This window comes from Tachypleus tridentatus, chromosome 13 (genome assembly GCF_004210375.1).
Source record: "Tachypleus tridentatus isolate NWPU-2018 chromosome 13, ASM421037v1, whole genome shotgun sequence".
Taxonomy (NCBI): domain Eukaryota; kingdom Metazoa; phylum Arthropoda; class Merostomata; order Xiphosura; family Limulidae; genus Tachypleus; species Tachypleus tridentatus.
In genome coordinates, this window is record NC_134837.1 from 252,539,015 (window position 1) to 252,557,933 (window position 18,919).

At 35.2% G+C, this 18,919-nt stretch overlaps 1 protein-coding gene and 1 long non-coding RNA gene across 4 annotated transcripts in view; one reads left to right on the forward strand and one right to left on the reverse strand.

Moving 5' to 3' along the window:
• The window catches only part of LOC143239667 (uncharacterized), a 31,947-nt gene extending 13,364 nt beyond the window's left edge, over window positions 1–18,583 (forward strand). For 2 of the 3 annotated variants that reach the window (XM_076481011.1, XM_076481012.1), the window contains exon 2: window positions 4,850–6,055. In XM_076481011.1, coding sequence (XP_076337126.1) covers window positions 4,850–5,768 — 919 coding nt within the window. In that variant the 3' untranslated portion in view covers window positions 5,769–6,055. Of the gene's footprint in view, window positions 1–4,849; window positions 6,056–17,453 lie in introns of those variants that run through there. The other variant, XM_076481013.1, reaches the window with a different exon arrangement.
• On the reverse strand, window positions 8,865–10,003 carry LOC143238496 (uncharacterized). The gene is made up of 2 exons (XR_013020605.1): window positions 9,904–10,003; window positions 8,865–9,368 (listed from the first exon to the last, which is right to left on the reverse strand). It is a non-coding gene; the product is annotated as an uncharacterized LOC143238496 (long non-coding RNA).
• Window positions 18,584–18,919: the final 336 nt, after the last annotated feature.

Consider the following 18,919-nt stretch of genomic DNA (forward strand, 5'->3'; position numbering starts at 1 on the left):
TGCCTAACCTCTTTCTTCCTCATTCAACTTAAAACTCAGTCAACTTTTCTGATTTAGATAACTCGGAAAATGTCCTATATTACCATATATGTATTAGATCTATTCTGAACTTGCTCTGAAATCAGTTTACCTAAGAATGTCACACCATCAGATCCGCTCTTCTGTGGTCTTTATTTTCTCTTTAATAATTATATATTTACAGGTCCTAGCATTAATATTACGGAGTCAAGTTTCATTCTGTTTATTCTGTCTAGTTCTGTTAGACTCGTTCTAGAAAAAAGATCTGTTTTAACGTCACTGGGATGCATGTAAACGTGAAAAAAAGAAATTGTTTTACATCATTGAAACAAGTTTATAAAAATGTATGGCAGCAACTACTTTGTTGAATATTATTTGAAAAATAATTATAACTTTCTATAGATTGATTTTTGGAAGAAAACTTACGTAGACTTAACATCAGGTGGTCAGTTTTCTAAAGAAATTTGACCCGTGTCAGAAATGGCTAAAGAAGTCTCCATAAAAAAAAAGAAAGAACTGCTAACTATGCAGTGTGAGAGAAAACTGCAGGACAGAATAATATAAAAGTTACATTTGGAGTGTAGAAACGTATTCAAGGAAAACATAAATAGACTGAATATTTTTTTACATATCAACTTGCTGAAACGTTACGAAAATAAGTTGGACTCGACAAAAGACAATTTAAGAGATAATACTACCTTAGGTGAGAGAAGAACGTGGACTTGTCACGTCAATCACGAAAACGTGTACTAGTTACGTATTGATGAAGCATTGCCTGTAGAAGCAAGTGATTGTGGGAAGATTCCTTGGGAGAAAATTAAGAAACAGAATAAGATAGATTATGTGTAACTAGGAGGACCCATGGATATATGAAGAGAGCAGCTGAAGACAGAGATAAATAATAATGAGAAATGTGCCTCGAGTCTGTCTAAGAACAAAACACTTGAAGACGAGGAACATAAACGTTTTTTTTTCACTTTAATTTATGTATGGTTTCCTTTGACGTGTTCGGATTTAAGTGTATGTGCAGTGTTTGAAACAAGACTTAACAACTAAAACGCTGTAAGTTAAACACAACTCGATGGAAACTGCTTTGAAAAAGTTGTTTTCAACTTTGTAATGGAACCATGATTTTCAGTCTAATTAGTTCAAAACTACCCTCTGAGTGTATCAGTTTACATTAGCGATGTTATAGGATTGGATGAACGTCTCAAACTGATAAACATAGAAAAAACACAAACATTCCTACATGTAACCTGATTACCGTAGAAAACATTAAACAGTGTGATCATATGCTTAATATTTTAGTAAAAGACAAATTGCTTATTAAAGGTACGTTCTCCTAGTTTAAATGTTCCTGCTTATTAAGCAGTATAAGACCAGGGCACAAAGTCTATTTTAAGTGAAGTCTTTGAGCTACATATCCAATAGGTGTTAGTCTCAATGTTTCCCTGAAGCTTTAGAGCTTTCGCATTCTTCTGTCATTTGAATCTATAAATATTTTTATTCAGCCGTAGCAGCATACATGCTCGCCCTTTCAGCCGTGGGAATGTTCGAATGTGATGATCAATCACACTATTCGTTCATAGCCCAATAGTTGGCGGTAGGTGGTGATGACTAGCTGCCTTCCATTTAGTCTTATACAGCTAAATTAGGAATGGCTGGCGCAGATATTCCTCGTGTAGCTATGCACGAATGCGAAAACAAACAAACAGTTTTCTATTTTGACTACACATTTCTTCAATACTAACTTATTATTTTTTATACCGAACAGTGATCTCATTTTATTTGGAATATTGTTAAATAACTAGTCAATATTTGGTTAATAAGTGCATTGCATCTGCTGTTGTACTTTTTTGTATCTACATTATCAAAATATATCAATAATGCTATAAACTATTGTCGTGAAGAAATTATTGTTTTTATGAATTTTCAAGTCAATTCGACTGGAGAATGACATATTGTAAATATAATATTCAGAAACTACCCGATAGATGGCGGAAATTACACAAAATTCATCTCTGTTGGAGAATTTTATTTCCTGTTTGACCGTATTTATCTTTTCCCTAAAACTAGCTATCTTGTTTTGCGATCTTTTGAAGTTTAATATTTCAATTAAAAAATATGTTTCCATCGAAACTGTCTGTATTTCACATTTCTCTCAGATGTGGGCCCGGCATGGCCAAGTGGGGTCAGACGTTCGACTCGTAATTTGAAGGTTGGGGCTTCGAATCCCCGTCGCACCAAGCATGCTGGCCCATTCAGCAGTGGAGGTATTATAATGTGACGGTCAATCCCACTATTCGTTAGGTTTTGAGTAGCCCAAGAGTTGGCGGTGGGTGATGATGACTAGCTGCCTTCTCTCTAGTCTTACACAGCTTAATTAGGAAGGGCTAGCGCAGATACCCCTTATGTAGCTTTGCGCGAAATTAATAACAAACAAAAATTTTATTCAGTTTAGTTTAGCATGTCTTAAAAATTTATAATCCTCTAAAGGTTTTGTTTATTGTATATTACATATTTAGAATAGATTTTGAATCATATTCTTTCACCACACTGAAAACAGTTAAAAGGAGAGATTTCTTCATTACTTTACTTTATTATTTCCAAGGTTGCATGTAATGTCATATACCTGTGTATTAATCGATACATTATTTTCTCATACCTTGACGACAAAATATCACAAGTGAATTGAAAAACCTACAGCAGGGTTAACAAAATTTGAAATTTCAGATTAAAAAAGAAGATAATACAATACTATTTTTAATTTCTTTAATATAATGAAGTTTAGATAATTTTTAAATCTTATTTAAACAATCAAAAACACCCAAAAGGTTAAACTTTCTTTACTGGGAGTCGGTCCGCGTTAGAGACAAAGGAAGGTGTAGTCCAATGCTGCCAGATAAGGAATAAACATTTTATTTCAATGTTTTTTAAATTTTCCTTCGCATTTTAAGCTTGACCCGACATCTACTATCGTTATTTAAACTAACCATGTGTTCATATGTATGTTTAGGAATCACAATATTTAATATCTTGTTTAACAAAAACGTAAAAGAAGGTAATAGCCAATGTGCACTACACAATAAGGCTGAAACTTAAAACAAAAAGATATACACTGCTGGCCAAAATCTTAAGGCCAATAAACATAAAGAAAAAATATGCGCTTTGTGTTGTCAGATTCAACCACTTATTTGAGCTTCGAAAGATGAAAATAAGAAAATGGAAAATATAAATAAAATACCTTTTTGGCATTTAATAGGGAAAATGTGAACAATATGAAATTAGCCTTAATCGATAAACACGTAACGAAATTCAGTCATTTGTGTTCAAGCATTAGCGTTGTCAACATCTCCCACCGACATCTCCTGTGTTACAATTGGTAAAAACATGGCAAAGGCTAAAAAGTTGACAGAGTTTGAACGTGGCAGAATTGTCGAGCTGCAAAAGCAAGGTCTTTTTCAACGTGCCACCGCTGGTGAGATTGGGCGTAGTAAACCTGCTGTTGCAAATCTTTTAAAAGACTCTGACGGATATGGAACGAGAATTTCAAGTGGTCGGCCCAAGAAAATTTCGCCGGCGTTGAACAGGAGGATTCGAAGGGTTGTCCAGCAAGATACCATCCTATCATCGAACCAGATTAAGGCCCTTATGAACTCAGAATGCAGATCAAGAACAATAAGACGGCATCTACAAGAGAAAGGCTTTAAAAACCGTAAGCGTCTTCAAAGGCCACGCCTCCTTCCACACCATGAAACAGCTTGGTTAAACTTTGCTGAGGAGCACTAAACATGGGATGTAGGAAAGTGGAAGAAGATTTTGTTCTCTGATGAGAAAAAAATTAAGCTGGATGGTTCACATGTCTTCCAACGTTACTGGCATGATAAGGATATCCCACCTGAGACATTTTCTACTCGACACAGTGAAGGAGGTTTCATCATCATCTGGGGTGATTTATCCTTCCATGGAACAATGGAGCTTTAGGTTATACAGGGACGTCAAACAGCAGCTGGCTACACTGGTATGTTGGAGAGAGCATCCTTATTTACTGAAGGCCCTCGTTTGTGTGGAAATGACTGGATCTTTCAGCAGGACAATGCTGCAATCCATATGCCTGCAGGACAAAGGACTTTTTAATGGAGAATAACGAGATTCTTTTGGACCATCCAGCGTTTTCGCCCAAACCGAACCCTATTGGCAATATTTGGAAGTGGATGGCAAGGGAAGTCTAGAGAAATCGATGTCAATTCCAAACAGTGCATGATCTTCGTGAAGCCATCTTCACCACTTGGAATAATATTCCAGCCAGTCCTTTACAAACGCTTATATCGACCATGCCAAAATGTATGCCAAATTTTCTCAGCTTTATAAATATAAGACAAAACAAAGAAAAAAAGTATTTAATTTTTCGAGATTAGATATTCAAATTAGCCTTAAGCAGGATTACTTGTTTATTTATTCATGATAAATTAGTAAAGGTTTGGTTTGTTTTGAATTTCGCGCATAGCTACTCGAGGATTATCCTTCCCTAATTTATCAGAATAAAAGTAGAGGGAAGGCAGTTAATCACTACCACCCACCGCCAGCTCTTGGGCTACTCTTTTTACCAACGAATAGTGGGATTGACCGTGATATTCTAACGTCCCTATGGCTGAAAGGGCAAGCGTGTTTGTGTGACGGAGATTCGAACCTGCGACCATCGGATTATGAAAGAAATGGTATGTACTGTAGTAGTTTCTTCTTTCAGTTGGTTAACTTACACTAATTTACTTTGTACTTTATGTTTCAATGATTTTATCAAAAGTAAAATTAAATTATTCCATGTTTTAAGGTCGATTACTCGAATAAATACAAGAGATTTGTTGGCGATGGAATCCAGGTTGACCAAAGAAGAAGCTTTGTATTTTGTATCTAAAGTTCTTGAGATACCAGAGGCTAAGAGAAAATTGGCAACAGATCGCAGTGCTTTCCTAGATCATCTTATAGAGACGATCCACCAAGTAATTCCTTATCATAATATATCTTTCCTTTCACTGGAACCGGAACATCGTTACATACCAACATGGGCTGGAATTAAAGAAGCCATGATGGCTAAACAAGGAGGATCGTGTTACATTCTCAATGTCTTTGTGAAATATTTGCTTCAAGCTTTGGGGTTTGACGTGTATCATACTGCATCTGCGTTTGGATTTCCAAACAATCATATTTCTACAATTGTTCGAAACTTGTCGGCACGTGGCACTAAACATCTGGTGGATTTCAGCGCCTTTCCAACGTTCAAGGCAATCCCATTAGATTTCGAAGAAGAATCACCAGTTTATAGCATGTCATATCTCAAATTTAAGTTTGTTCGTCAAGGAAATTTAATAATACGAGTTCATAAAACTTTAGACGTTCTTGTACCCGAGAATCGGCGTGATAAAGACGGTTGGTCTGATTATTTTATTTTTGATCTTGAACCTCGAGATCTTTCTTACTTTGAAGAACACATGACTAAAGCATACCTCGTTGCAGAAGTGAACCCTCCAGTCTTAGAAAATTTATATTTTATTAGCTTTCCTGGACTCAAACTCTGCGGTATCAAAAATAAGTTTGAGCTCTCAGAAGGAGCCGATCAGAAAATTCAATACCAGCAGCTTTCATCAAAGTTCGAAGTGGTTCAGTCAATTATTAACAAATGTCCACAAATTCCCGAAGATCAAATCATCTTAGCGATTGACAGAATAAATTTGTTCACTGTTTACAAGTAAAGACGAAACGTGTTGCTTCATCCTTTTATTACTTCCTGAAGAAAATAAAAGATTCAACTTTCTTATTGTATTAAATGTTTAAATCATGTGTCGAAATGAAGTTGCGTATTTGTAGCCTTAGGCAAAGTTTTATTTTTTTCTTATCAATAAAAGAAAGGTTTTAACCGTTTTATTATATAAATTGTTTAGCATTACATTTAAAGGTAACTGTATTTACCATTCCTTAAAGTTGTAAACTATATGAACGATATACTGTAATTTTTTTTTATTTCCAATAAACTCGAATATTTTTCCCCAAAATAGTTTCTTTTCGCATTTACTTCGATCCTGTGAACATCACTTTACTCTTTTGTGAAGACTGGGTGGTACAAAACACTTATATAAATTGATTTATTTTTGGGCAAATTATCTCTTCGACGTTTTGTTAACATAATAATTACAGCGCTGGACGGTGAATCGAAGGCTCGAGACCAGTACTATTTTACCTGCTTTATCATCCTTGGATAAGATATGAAAGTAAATATTTATTCTGGTGTTTGGTTCCAAAGGCCTAAAAAATCCACTGTACTAGCTGATTCTACTGGGTTTTTTGGTTAATAAATCAAATTAAGAACAGCTACTAGTACGTGAACTCTAAAGGACTTTTTTAACCTGCCCGTTTAACCCACATGCTCAAAAGATGGGAGTTCAGGTTGAGAATTCCAATTCCTTTCTTTGATAAAACGTTTTCATTGGACTGTTTGTTTCTTACAAAACTGTCAAGGTAATGAAAGAATGCTTTTTATGTATTTATCTTTACCATAAAAAAGAAATGATTTAGCTAACCCAGAAATCACTACAATCAACCATCCGCGATGCTCGTTCCAGTCAGCACTGGTCCCTTCCCAAAAATAATATAAACTAATTGGTGATCATACAAGCTCGAACTTATAATTTCTTGCAAAGTTACTATTGGATGTTTGTTTTTAAATTTGCAGTAGTCGTCCCTAATTTAGCAGTGTAAGACTGGAGGGAAGGCAGCTAGTCATCACCCCCCTCCCCAACGCCAACTCTTGGGCTACTCTTTTGCCGCCAACGAATAGTGGAATTGACCATGACTTTATAACGCCCCAACGGCGAAAAGGGGCGAGCATGCTTGGAGGGATGGGGTTCGAACCTACAACCCTCATATTACGAGTAGAGAGCCCTGCAAAGTTATTTTATTGGTGGGAGACTTTTGGGAGCACACTGACTGCTAATTAGCAGCATATATAAAACCCAATTCAGAATCATTTTGACTAAAACAATCAAATAAACAACAAGCTAACGTTTAACTCCATTTTGTTTCCAACTAACGTCTGGCTATCTGTGCTGTATCCATTACAGATATCTTACACAGATTATAGGGTTAAAAGCTCTCAAGCTGATAGGTTAACTATCAGATAAAAGTTTGTTTGACAAATAATAATTTTTGGTAACGTTTTTACGAAAATTTCTGTTACACACATGTGTGTTTTATCTGTTTTCGCGAAATGCCTCAAAACTGGTAATATTCTATTTTAACTGTTTCAAATACAGGATGGGGCCATTTGATTTCGAGCTCAAAGGGCACCTTAAATTTAAACACTCGTTAAAGATTTTAGCATTAGTCAAGTTTCTCGACTTATTTTTGGCACCCTTGGCAAACCAAAAAATATTGGATGTAACTTCGTAAACATACACATATGATCACTGAACCATGGCAACTAACTGTACCTCTCCTATGTATGTCGTATAATTTTATATCTTTTGGACAACAGATACCATCCAGTTTTGAATTCTGACCACAATTTGTCATTTTTTATAGAAGAGTTAACACAAAAGATCACAAAATCACTATATTGAGAAATGGGAAGACAACTTGTGACAAGAATACAAGGACACTACAAGATTAATGAAAATGGAGAGATTAGCCATTGTTGAACATACTACGTAAACTGGACACAATAAAGACTCCGCCAAAAATAGAATAATCTACTCAGACAACGTTTGGAAAACAAGAAAAATAAAGGGCTCTTGTTGTATCAACAAAATAAAATGTTAGTTAAACAAAAACTTTAGCGAGCCTAGAAATGAGAAACTTATGGCTACCATTGGTTGAATTCACATTCAGTTGCTCCACCAATCAAAATCAAGAACGAACAACCAATTAAAGCGCATCAACCTGAATAATATGTAAGGCCTACAGTACTTTGCATATGGGTCACTTGGTATGTCAAATGTACAGGATTTGTATAGTTGATGTTTATGAAGATATTATGAGCATATTGTAAGTTCTGTTTTTGTATAAAGTTTATCACTATGCAACTGACTTTATGAAAAATTGTAATCTGTAAATGTGATGAAACAAACGCTGGGGCTGGCGTTATGTCTTCTCTAGAACTGGGAGCACTGACCTACTGATACAGGTCTCTGCCGTCTGATTCTGCTGATTGTAATTAGTTCATCGGTTGTCAGATTAAAATGTCTAAAACATCTCATTTCAAACCAACATCATGAAGACAACTGCTCCTCTGGTTTTCTTTGAGGCTTTTACTTGCATCTGTAGAACGAAAATCCAACTGTCCAGAGAAACCACTATTAACTGGTCAAAATTATCAAAAGCCTAGGATATGGAAGGAAGTTAAGGGCACCCAGGTTGCTGACAGTGTTGAGATCACAATACTAATTTAGGGGTTACATGCACAGTACTGGGGCTCTACCCCAGAGCAGATGTAAGGCCCATAGATACCATGCATACTTACAAATAATCTGGAAGCTTAATGTTCATACCCCATAATTAAAACTTTGTATATTATCTTAAGTTTTATTCACTCTGGTACACTTTATGAATTCACCTACAAATAACTTTTAATTCTGCTATTACGGTGAAGAGGAACAGAAGTTTCTGAGTGCCCCTGGTTGTCTAATAGTCCCTTTATTAGATTTTACACCCATAGTAACTGTCAAGTCGATATAATATGCATAAACCAGTACATTAATTTTGTTCCTTCACACAGTGTAAATGCCCAACCAAGTCATAGGGTAACCTTGGTTAAACTTACTGAATAATTTTTGGATTAAAAAATGAAATTCACATAACTTTATTTAATTCTATTATTTAATGTGTCATGAAATTTCCATAATTTTACTCAGAGATTTTTCAACTAAGAAGCCGAGTCCAAAAAGCAATCTACAAGTGATTAAAATGTGGTTCAAAACAAAAACAAAATGTACATCATCATCAACTGAAATTATTGGAGATTTTATACAGTATTATCTGTTCTAATGTAAAATACAGATAATTTACAAAAAAATATTTTTTATACCATGATATTTAATCTAGTATCACATAAATAATTTATCACAAGATTACTGAAATCAAATTAATTTATATGTATATCTGAAGTGATGCAGTGCCTAACAAATGAGGGTTTTTTTCTCCTGTTATTATTCCAAGCTGGTTTTCCACAGAAGCAGATGAACGTGACCACTGGCTGTGCCACAGACAATACGAATGTTGTCCACTGTTCTTAACATTTTACGGCCAAAAGTATGTACAGAAACTGCACTGATAGGTACTGGCATGTGAAACTGTCCCAGCTGTAAAAGAAATTAGGTGAGAACATCAAGTGGATTTCTAGTCTATTCTTCATTCCAAAGTTTTCCTTGTGAAAGCAAAATTCTCATCAACAAGACAAAACTGTACAATTAGAGCAAATCATTTGTAGTATTCAGTGATGTCGAGAAAACCCACTTGTAGAGAAATATATATGTAAAAACGGCTCGTTTGGGTTGAGAACATTTTTTACGAAGAGGAGTGGACAACGTTTCGACCTTCTTTGGTCATCTTCGTGAACCTGATGTTGACCGAAACATTGTTCACTCCTCTACGTAAAAAATGTTCTCAACCCAAACGAGCCGTTTTTACAAATATATTTGTAGTATTGTTTTCAAAGAACAACATTTCCCATGAAAATGTAATGTGACTTTAAATTTACCATTTTCAATTTCTGTAGTGATAAATGACATGTTTAAACAATTGAATAATTTGTTCTTAGAGAATGAGAGTACGGCTATTCAAAGTGTGCCATTAAGACAAACATATTATAAGAGTACAAAATAAACTAGACAATACCTGTTTCTGACTGAACAGATCCCACACCTTCGGTGTTCCATCAAGTGAAGATGTAAATAAAAACATTTCTGTACAGCAAATAGCTGTCAAAGACTTTGTGTGCATCTGTAAAAATACAATGCAGATAACAGACTATATACAGTCAAATCATAAATTATGTTACGGCTAATAAACAAGTATAGGTCAACTGGGTCTTGAAAACAAGATTGTACTGATGATTTACAGAAATTAAAACTTTTTTTTTGACATTTTTACAAGTGATGTTAAACCAAAACATAGATTTCTCTCAAAAAAACTTTTTTACTACAATTTCTCTTGTTTGTCATGGAAACAAAGCATCAGAAGAGTTAGTTGTCTCCCAAAGACCAACCTGTACAAAAGTATAATTACTTCTCAAACAACATCCAACAAATCAGTTGCTACCATACATTCTTATATGTGTCTTTCAAAGCTATACTAAACAGAATTTCTTTAGAATTTCCAAACTTCTTATTAATGTTCTTGATCGGCGTACGTAACTCTGTTATAAAGTCCTTGGTTATGTTGTAACCTGATCTACGGCCTCTTTTTTGTCTTATTTTCGGTTTAGATCTTATTTCACCGATCACTGGATTGTGATCAGAGCCTCAGTCTACTGATGGGTAAATTCTAGAATGTTCTTACTTTGTGTGTAATCTATCTGATTTGTTACAATTCCTTAACCATCCTGAGGTAACCTCCAAGTGTACAAAAACTGAGTGATCATTACATTATATCAAATGTTGCTGATCGTTAAGCCTATTTCCTCGCCAGGCCCGGCATGGCCAGATGGTCAGGGTGCTCGACTCGTAATTTCAGGGTTGAGAGTTCGAATCCCGGTCACACCACACATGTTCGCCTTTTCAGCCGTGGGGCGTTATACTGTAACAGTAAATCTCATTTTATGTTTATAAATGTGTATCTCAAGAGTTGGCGATGGGTAGTGATGACTAGATGCCTTCCCTGTAGTCTGTAACTGCTAAATTAGGGACGGCTAGTGCAGATAGTTCTCGTGTAGCTTTGCGCGAAATTCAAAAAACAAAATAATCTTCGTAAATCTATAATTATCTCATTCCCGTCTAAAGGGCTGTATGTTTGTCATTATACATTGCTGTCTTCAAAGGAAGTTTTACGTTAAAGATAGCTAATTATTCTCTTTTTCTTTTCGGCTTTCAGGAATACTTTGGGTACTTTATTATAAGGGTTAGTAATTCTACGAACACATGAGTGGGACAGAGGTAAAGGTGTTGATACTGGTACTAAGAGTTTTTTAAAAATCTACGTTTTACGTTTGGCTAGGTGTTTTCTTTCCTCTGCGTTCAGCCGTATTATATTATAATGACAAGGTCGTGTATCATTTTATTAGTTTTGTGATTTTTGTTTATTTTGTAGTGTCTGATATTTGTTTCTATTATGACAAAGCGAATGCATCGAACCCGAAATCTTTTTCCAAAACACCTGATATTAAATTTCACATTTAACAAGTTATATAGTGGCGGAAGGCATACAGAGTGTGTTGTTAGAGAGAGAGCCAATTCCCAAAAAAAATAATATACATCAGCGACTGTGGCTTAGGAAAAGAGTTATTGTATATGGGTTCCTCATTTGAGTAATATCATGTTATTTATCTATTGTCCCCTTCATTAAGTATATGATATACCACTTAATATATCAAATAGATTTACATTTATTTTACGTCAATATGCCCTTAATTATAAAACATGTATTACAAAGATTGAGTGTCATTATTAATTTAGAATTTTTATTTAGAGTTAGTCTGGACATACTAATCTGGCCCAAGCTTATGGATTTACGGACGAAACTGTTGTTAACAGCAAGGGTGCCCAACTAACAAAACAATCCACACTAGTTTTTATAAATAGCCACGTAAGAAAAGTGCATTTGATTAATTATTCTGATGACCAGATAGCCTACTGTGATTGGAAGAATTTTTTTTTTAATTTTAACTTTCAGGTTTTCTCCTGATTTCACTGCTGTATAGTTTCCTCAATATCTGAATAAAAGTTTTCGATTTTATCTTCTTCATTATCAGATGATGGCGCATAAACTTGTGGGATAATTAAATCAGTGTTTTATCTAAATCTTGAATACGATTATACCATCTCGGACAAACCAAAAGCTTTTCACGAAGTTGCTTGATTTCTCTTTGAACCAGTATGAAGTAGGAGTCTACCATGCCCTCTGTGCATTATATATTATTCAAAGATCTTTATTGAAGTGAAAGTTTCCGAAGATTTCTTGTAGTTGTTTTCTGTGCACTATTGGCATAAAAACAGTTTGTCTGGAAAAACGTCGATATTTCTTTGTTCTAGCGTGGCCGTTTCTCTCAGTCTTCCTTCACATCAGATATCGCCTTATTTAGCTTCTTAAAATGCTTAACGTTGGCCGAATGGATGATATTGGTGTATCTCGTCCAGCAAATGCCATGAGAAATCGTTTCTTCACGTACTCACGCCATCTTGAGGAAAAGAAACCAGTGGTTTCGAGTAAGCTCGAACCCGGTTTTATAGGTCGTTTGTGTATATTTTATACGTGTTTTAGTTGCTTTTCAGTTCATCTAACCATTTTTACGTCCGATTTTGGTAGACCTATATTGAGTGAGTGTACACTCAACTACGCACCTCACTGGATATTTTTCTTGCTGTCATGTCACTAATAAAGACTGTATCACTTAACGAGAACATGCCTAACCTCTTTCTTCCTCATTCAACTTAAAACTCAGTCAACTTTTCTGATTTAGATAACTCGGAAAATGTCCTATATTACCATATATGTATTAGATCTATTCTGAACTTGCTCTGAAATCAGTTTACCTAAGAATGTCACACCATCAGATCCGCTCTTCTGTGGTCTTTATTTTCTCTTTAATAATTATATATTTACAGGTCCTAGCATTAATATTACGGAGTCAAGTTTCATTCTGTTTATTCTGTCTAGTTCTGTTAGACTCGTTCTAGAAAAAGATCTGTTTTAACGTCACTGGGATGCATGTAAACGTGAAAAAAAGAAATTGTTTTACATCATTGAAACAAGTTTATAAAATGTATGGCAGCAACTACTTTGTTGAATATTATTTGAAAAATAATTATAACTTTCTATAGATTGATTTTTGGAAGATAACTTACGTAGACTTATAACATCAGGTGGTCAGTTCTCTAAAAAAATTTGACCCGTATCAGAAATGGCTAAAGAAGTCTCCATAAAAAAAAGAAAGAACTGCTAACTATACAGTGTGAGAGAAAACTGCAGGACAGAATAATATAAAAGTTACATTTGGAGTGTAGAAACGTATTCAAGGAAAACATAAATAGACTGAATATTTTTTTACATGTCAACTTGCTGAAACGTCACGAAAATAAGTTGGACTCAACAAAAGACAATTTAAGAGATAATACTACCTTAGGTGAGAGAAGAACGTGGACTTGTCACGTCAATCACGAAAACGTGTACTAGTTCCGTATTGATGAAGCATTGCCTGTAGAAGCAAGTGATTGTGGGAAGATTCCTTGGGAGAAAATTAAGAAACAGAATAAGATAGATTATGTGTAACTAGGAGGACCCATGGATATATGAAGAGAGCAGCTGAAGACAGAGATAAATAATAATGAGAAATGTGCCTCGAGTCTGTCTAAAAACAAAGCACTTGAAGACGAGGAACATAAACGTTTTTTTTTCACTTTAATTTATGTATGGTTTCCTTTGACGTGTTCGGATTTAAGTGTATGTGCAGTGTTTGAAACAAGACTTAACAACTAAAACGTTGTAAGTTAAACACAACTCGATGGAAACTGCTTTGAAAAAATTGTTTTCAACTTTGTAATGGAACCATGATTTTCAGTCTAATTAGTTCAAAACTACCCTCTGAGTGTATCAGTTTACATTAGCGATGTTATAGGATTGGATGAACGTCTCAAACTGATAAACATAGAAAAAACACAAACATTCCTACATGTAACCTGATTACCGTAGAAAACATTAAACAGTGTGATCATATGCTTAATATTTTAGTAAAAGACAAATTGCTTATTAAAGGTACGTTCTTCTAGTTTAAATGTTCCTGCTTATTAAGCAGTATAAGACCAGGGCACAAAGTCTATTTTAAGTGAAGTCTTTGAGCTACATATCCAATAGGTGTTAGTCTCAATGTTTCCCTGAAGCTTTAGAACTTTCGTATTCTTCTGTCATTTGAATCTATAAATATTTTTATTCAGCCGTAGCAGCATACATGCTCGCCCTTTCAGCCGTGGGAATGTTCGAATGTGATGATCAATCACACTATTCGTTCGTAGCCCAATAGTTGGCGGTAGGTGGTGATGACTAGCTGCCTTCCATTTAGTCTTATACAGCTAAATTAGGAATGGCTGGCGCAGATAACCCTCGTGTAGCTATGCACGAAATGCAAAAACAAACAAACAGTTTTCTATTTTGACTACACATTTCTTCAATACTAACTTATTACTTTTTATACCGAACAGTGATCTCATTTTATTTGGAATATTGTTAAATAACTGGTCAATATTTGGTTAATAAGTGCTTTGCATCTGCTGTTGTACTTTTTTGTTTCTACATTATCAAAATATATCAATAATGCTATAAACTGTTGTCGTGAAGAAATTATTATTTTCATGAATTTTCAAGTCAATTCGACTGGAGAATGACATATTGTAAATATAATATTCAGAAACTGCCCGATAGATGGCGGAAATTACACAAAATTCATCTCCGTTGGAGAATTTTACTTCCTGTTTGACCGTATTTATCTTTTCCCTAAAACTAGCTACCTTGTTTTGCGATCTTTTGAAGTTTAATATTTCAATTAAAAAATATGTTTCCATCGAAACTGTCTGTATTTCACATTTCTCTCAGATGTGGGCCCGGCATGGCCAAGTGGGTTCAGACGTTCGACTCGTAATTTGAAGGTTGGGGTTCGAATCCCCGTCGCACCAAGCATGCTGGCCCTTTCAGCAGTGGAGGTATTATAATGTGACGGCCAATCCCACTATTCGTTAGGTTTCGAGTAGCCCAAAAGTTGGCGGTGGGTGGTGATGACTAGCTGCCTTCTCTCTAGTCTTACACAGCTTAATCAGGAAGGGCTAGCACAGATACCCCTTATGTAGCTTTGCGAAAAATTAATAACAAACAAAAAGTTTTATTCAGTTTAGTTTAGCATGTCTTAAAAATTTATAATCCTCTAAAGTTTTTGTTTATTGTATATTACATATTGAGAATAGATTTAACATCATATTCTTTCACCCCACTGAAAACAGTTAAAAGGAGAGATTTCTTCATTACTTTACTTTATTATTTCCAAGGTTGCATGTAATGTCATATACCTGTGTATTAATCGTACATTATTTTCTCATACCTTGACGACAAAATATCACAAGTGAATTGAAAAACCTACAGCAGGGTTAACAAAATTTGAAATTTCAGATTAAAAAAGAAGATAATACAATACTATTTTTAATTTCTTTAATATAATGAAGTTTAGATAATTTTAAAATCTTATTTAAACAATAAAAAACACCCAAAAGGTTAAAATTTCTTTACTGGGAGTCGGTCCGCGTTAGAGACAAAGGAAGGTGTTGTCCAATGCTGCCAGAAACATTTTATTTCAATGTTTTTTTTTAAATTTTCCTTCGCATTTTAAGCTTGACCCGACATCTACTATCGTTATTTAAACTAACCATGTGTTCATATGTATGTTTAGGAATCACAATATTTAATATCTTGTTTAACAAAAACGTAAAAGAAGGTAATAGCCAATGTGCACTACACAATAAGGCTGAAACTTAAAACAAAAAGATATACACTGCTGGCCAAAATCTTAAGGCCAATAAACATAAAGAAAAAATATGCGCTTTGCGTTGTCAGACTCAACCACTTATTTGAGCTTCGAAAGATGAAAATAAAAAAATGGAAAATAAAAATAAAATACCTTTTTGGCATTTAATAGGGAAAATGTGAACAATATGAAATTAGCCTTAATCGATAAACACGTAACGAAATTCAGTCATTTGTGTTCAAGCATTAGCGTTGTCAACATCTCCTGTGTTACAATTGGTAAAAACATGGCAAAGGCTAAAAAGTTGACAGAGTTTGAACGTGGCAGAATTGTCGAGCTGCAAAAGCAAGGTCTTTTTCAACGTGCCATCGCTGGTGAGATTGGACGTAGTAAACCTGCTGTTGCAAATTTTTTAAAAGACTCTGAGGGATATGGAACGAGAATTTCAAGTGGTCGGCCCAAGAAAATTTCGCCGGCGTTGAACAGGAGGATTCGAAGGGTTGTCCAGCAAGATACCATCCTATCATCGAACTAGATTAAGGCCCTTATGAACTTAGAATGCAGATCAAGAACAATAAGACGGCATCTACAAGAGAAAGGCTTTAAAAACCGTAAGCGTCTTCAAAGGCCACGCCTCCTTCCACACCATGAAACAGCTCGGTTAAACTTTGCTGAGAAGCACTAAACATGGGATGTAGGAAAGTGGAAGAAGATTTTGTTCTCTGATGAGAAAAAAATTAAGCTGGATGGTTCACATGTCTTCCAACGCTACTGGCATGATAAGGATATCCCACCTGAGACATTTTCTACTCGACACAGTGAAGGAGGTTTCATCATCATCTGGGGTGATTTATCCTTCCATGGAACAATGGAGCTTTAGGTTATACAGGGACGTCAAACAGCAGCTGGCTACACTGGTATGTTGGAGAGAGCATCCTTATTTACTGAAGGCCCTCGTTTGTGTGGAAATGACTGGATCTTTCAGCAGGACAATGCTGCAATCCATATGCCTGCAGGACAAAGGACTTTTTAATGGAGAATAACGCGATTCTTTTGGACCATCCAGCGTGTTCGCCCAAACCGAACCCTATTGACAATATTTGGAAGTGGATGGCAAGGGAAGTCTAGAGAAATCGATGTCAATTCCAAACAGTGCATGATCTTCGTTAAGCCATCTTCACCACTTGGAATAACATTCCAGCCAGTCCTTTACAAACGCTTATATCGACCATGCCAAAATGTATGCCAAATTTCCTCAGCTTTATAAATATAAGACAAAACAAAGAAAAAAAGATTTAATCTTTCGAGATTAGGTATTCAAATTAGCCTTAAGCAGGATTACTTGTTTATTCATTCATGATAAAATAGTAAAGGTTTGGTTTGTTTTGAATTTCGCGCATAGCTACTCGAGGATTATCCTTCCCTAATTTAGCAGAATAAAAGTAGAGGGAAGGCAGTTAATCACTACCACCCACCGCCAGCTCTTGGGCTACTCTTTTTACCAACGAATAGTGGGATTGACCGTGATATTCTAACGTCCCTATGGCTGAAAGGGCAAGCGTGTTTGTGTGACGGAGATTCGAACCTGCGACCATCGGATTATGAAAGAAATGGTATGTACTGTAGTAGTTTCTTCTTTCAGTTGGTTAACTTACACTAATTTACTTTGTACTTTATGTTTCAATGATTTTATCAAAAGTAAATTTAAATTATTCCATGTTTTAAGGTCGATTACTCGAATAAATACAAGAGATTTGTTGGCGATGGAATCCAGGTTGACCAAAGAAGAAGCCCTGTATTTTGCATCTAAAGTTCTTGAGATACCAGAGGCTAAGAGAAAATTGGCAACAGATCGCAGTGCTTTCCTAGATCATCTTATAGAGACGATCCACCAAGTAATTCCTTATCATAATATATCTTTCCTTTCACTGGAACCGGAACATCGTTACATACCAACATGGGCTGGAATTAAAGAAGCCATGATGGCTAAACAAGGAGGATCGTGTTACATTCTCAATGTCTTTGTGAAATATTTGCTTCAAGCTTTGGGGTTTGACGTGTATCATACTGCATCTGCGTTTGGATTTCCAAACAATCATATTGCCACAATTGTTCGAAACTTGTCGGCACGTGGCACTAAACATCTGGTGGATTTCAACGCCTTCCCAACGTTCAAGGCAATCCCATTAGATTTCGAAGAAGAATCACCAGTTTATAGCATGTCATATCTCAAATTTAAGTTTGTTCGTCAAGGAAATTTAATAATACGAGTTCATAAAACTTTAGACGTTCTTGTACCCGAGAATCGGCGTGATAAAGACGGTTGGTCTGATTATTTTATTTTTGATCTTGAACCTCGAGATCTTTCTTACTTTGAAGAACACATGACTAAAGCATACCTCGTTGCAGAAGTGAACCCTCCAGTCTTAGAAAATTTATATTTTATTAGCTTTCCTGGACTCAAACTCTGCGGTATCAAAAATAAGTTTGAGCTCTCAGAAGGAGCCGATCAGAAAATTCAATACCAGCAGCTTTCATCAAAGTTCGAAGTGGTTCAGTCAATTATTAACAAATGTCCACAAATTCCCGAAGATCAAATCATCTTAGCGATTGACAGAATAAATTTGTTCACTGTTTACAAGTAAAGACGAAACGTGTTGCTTCATCCTTTTATTACTTCCTGAAGAAAATAAAAGATTCAACTTTCTTATTGTATTAAATGTTTAAATCATGTGTCGAAATGAAGTTGCGTATTTGTAGCCTTAGGCAAAGTTTTATTTTTTTCTTATCAATAAAAGAAATGTTTTAACCGTTTTATTATATAAATTGTTTAGCATTACATTTAAAGGTAACTGTATTTACCATTCCTTAAAGTTGTAAACTATATGAACGATATACTGTAATTTTTTTTATTTCCAATAAACTCGAATATTTTTCCCCAAAATAGTTTCTTTTCGCATTTACTTCGATCCTGTGAACATCACTTTACTCTTTTGTGAAGACTGGGTGGTACAAAACACTTATATAAATTGATTTATTTTTGGGCAAATTATCTCTTCGACGTTTTGTTAACATAATAATTACAGCGCTGGACGGTGAATCGAAGGCTCGAGACCAGTACTATTTTACCTGCTTTATCATCCTTGGATAAGTTATGAAAGTAAATGTTTATTCTGGTGTTTGGTTCCAAAG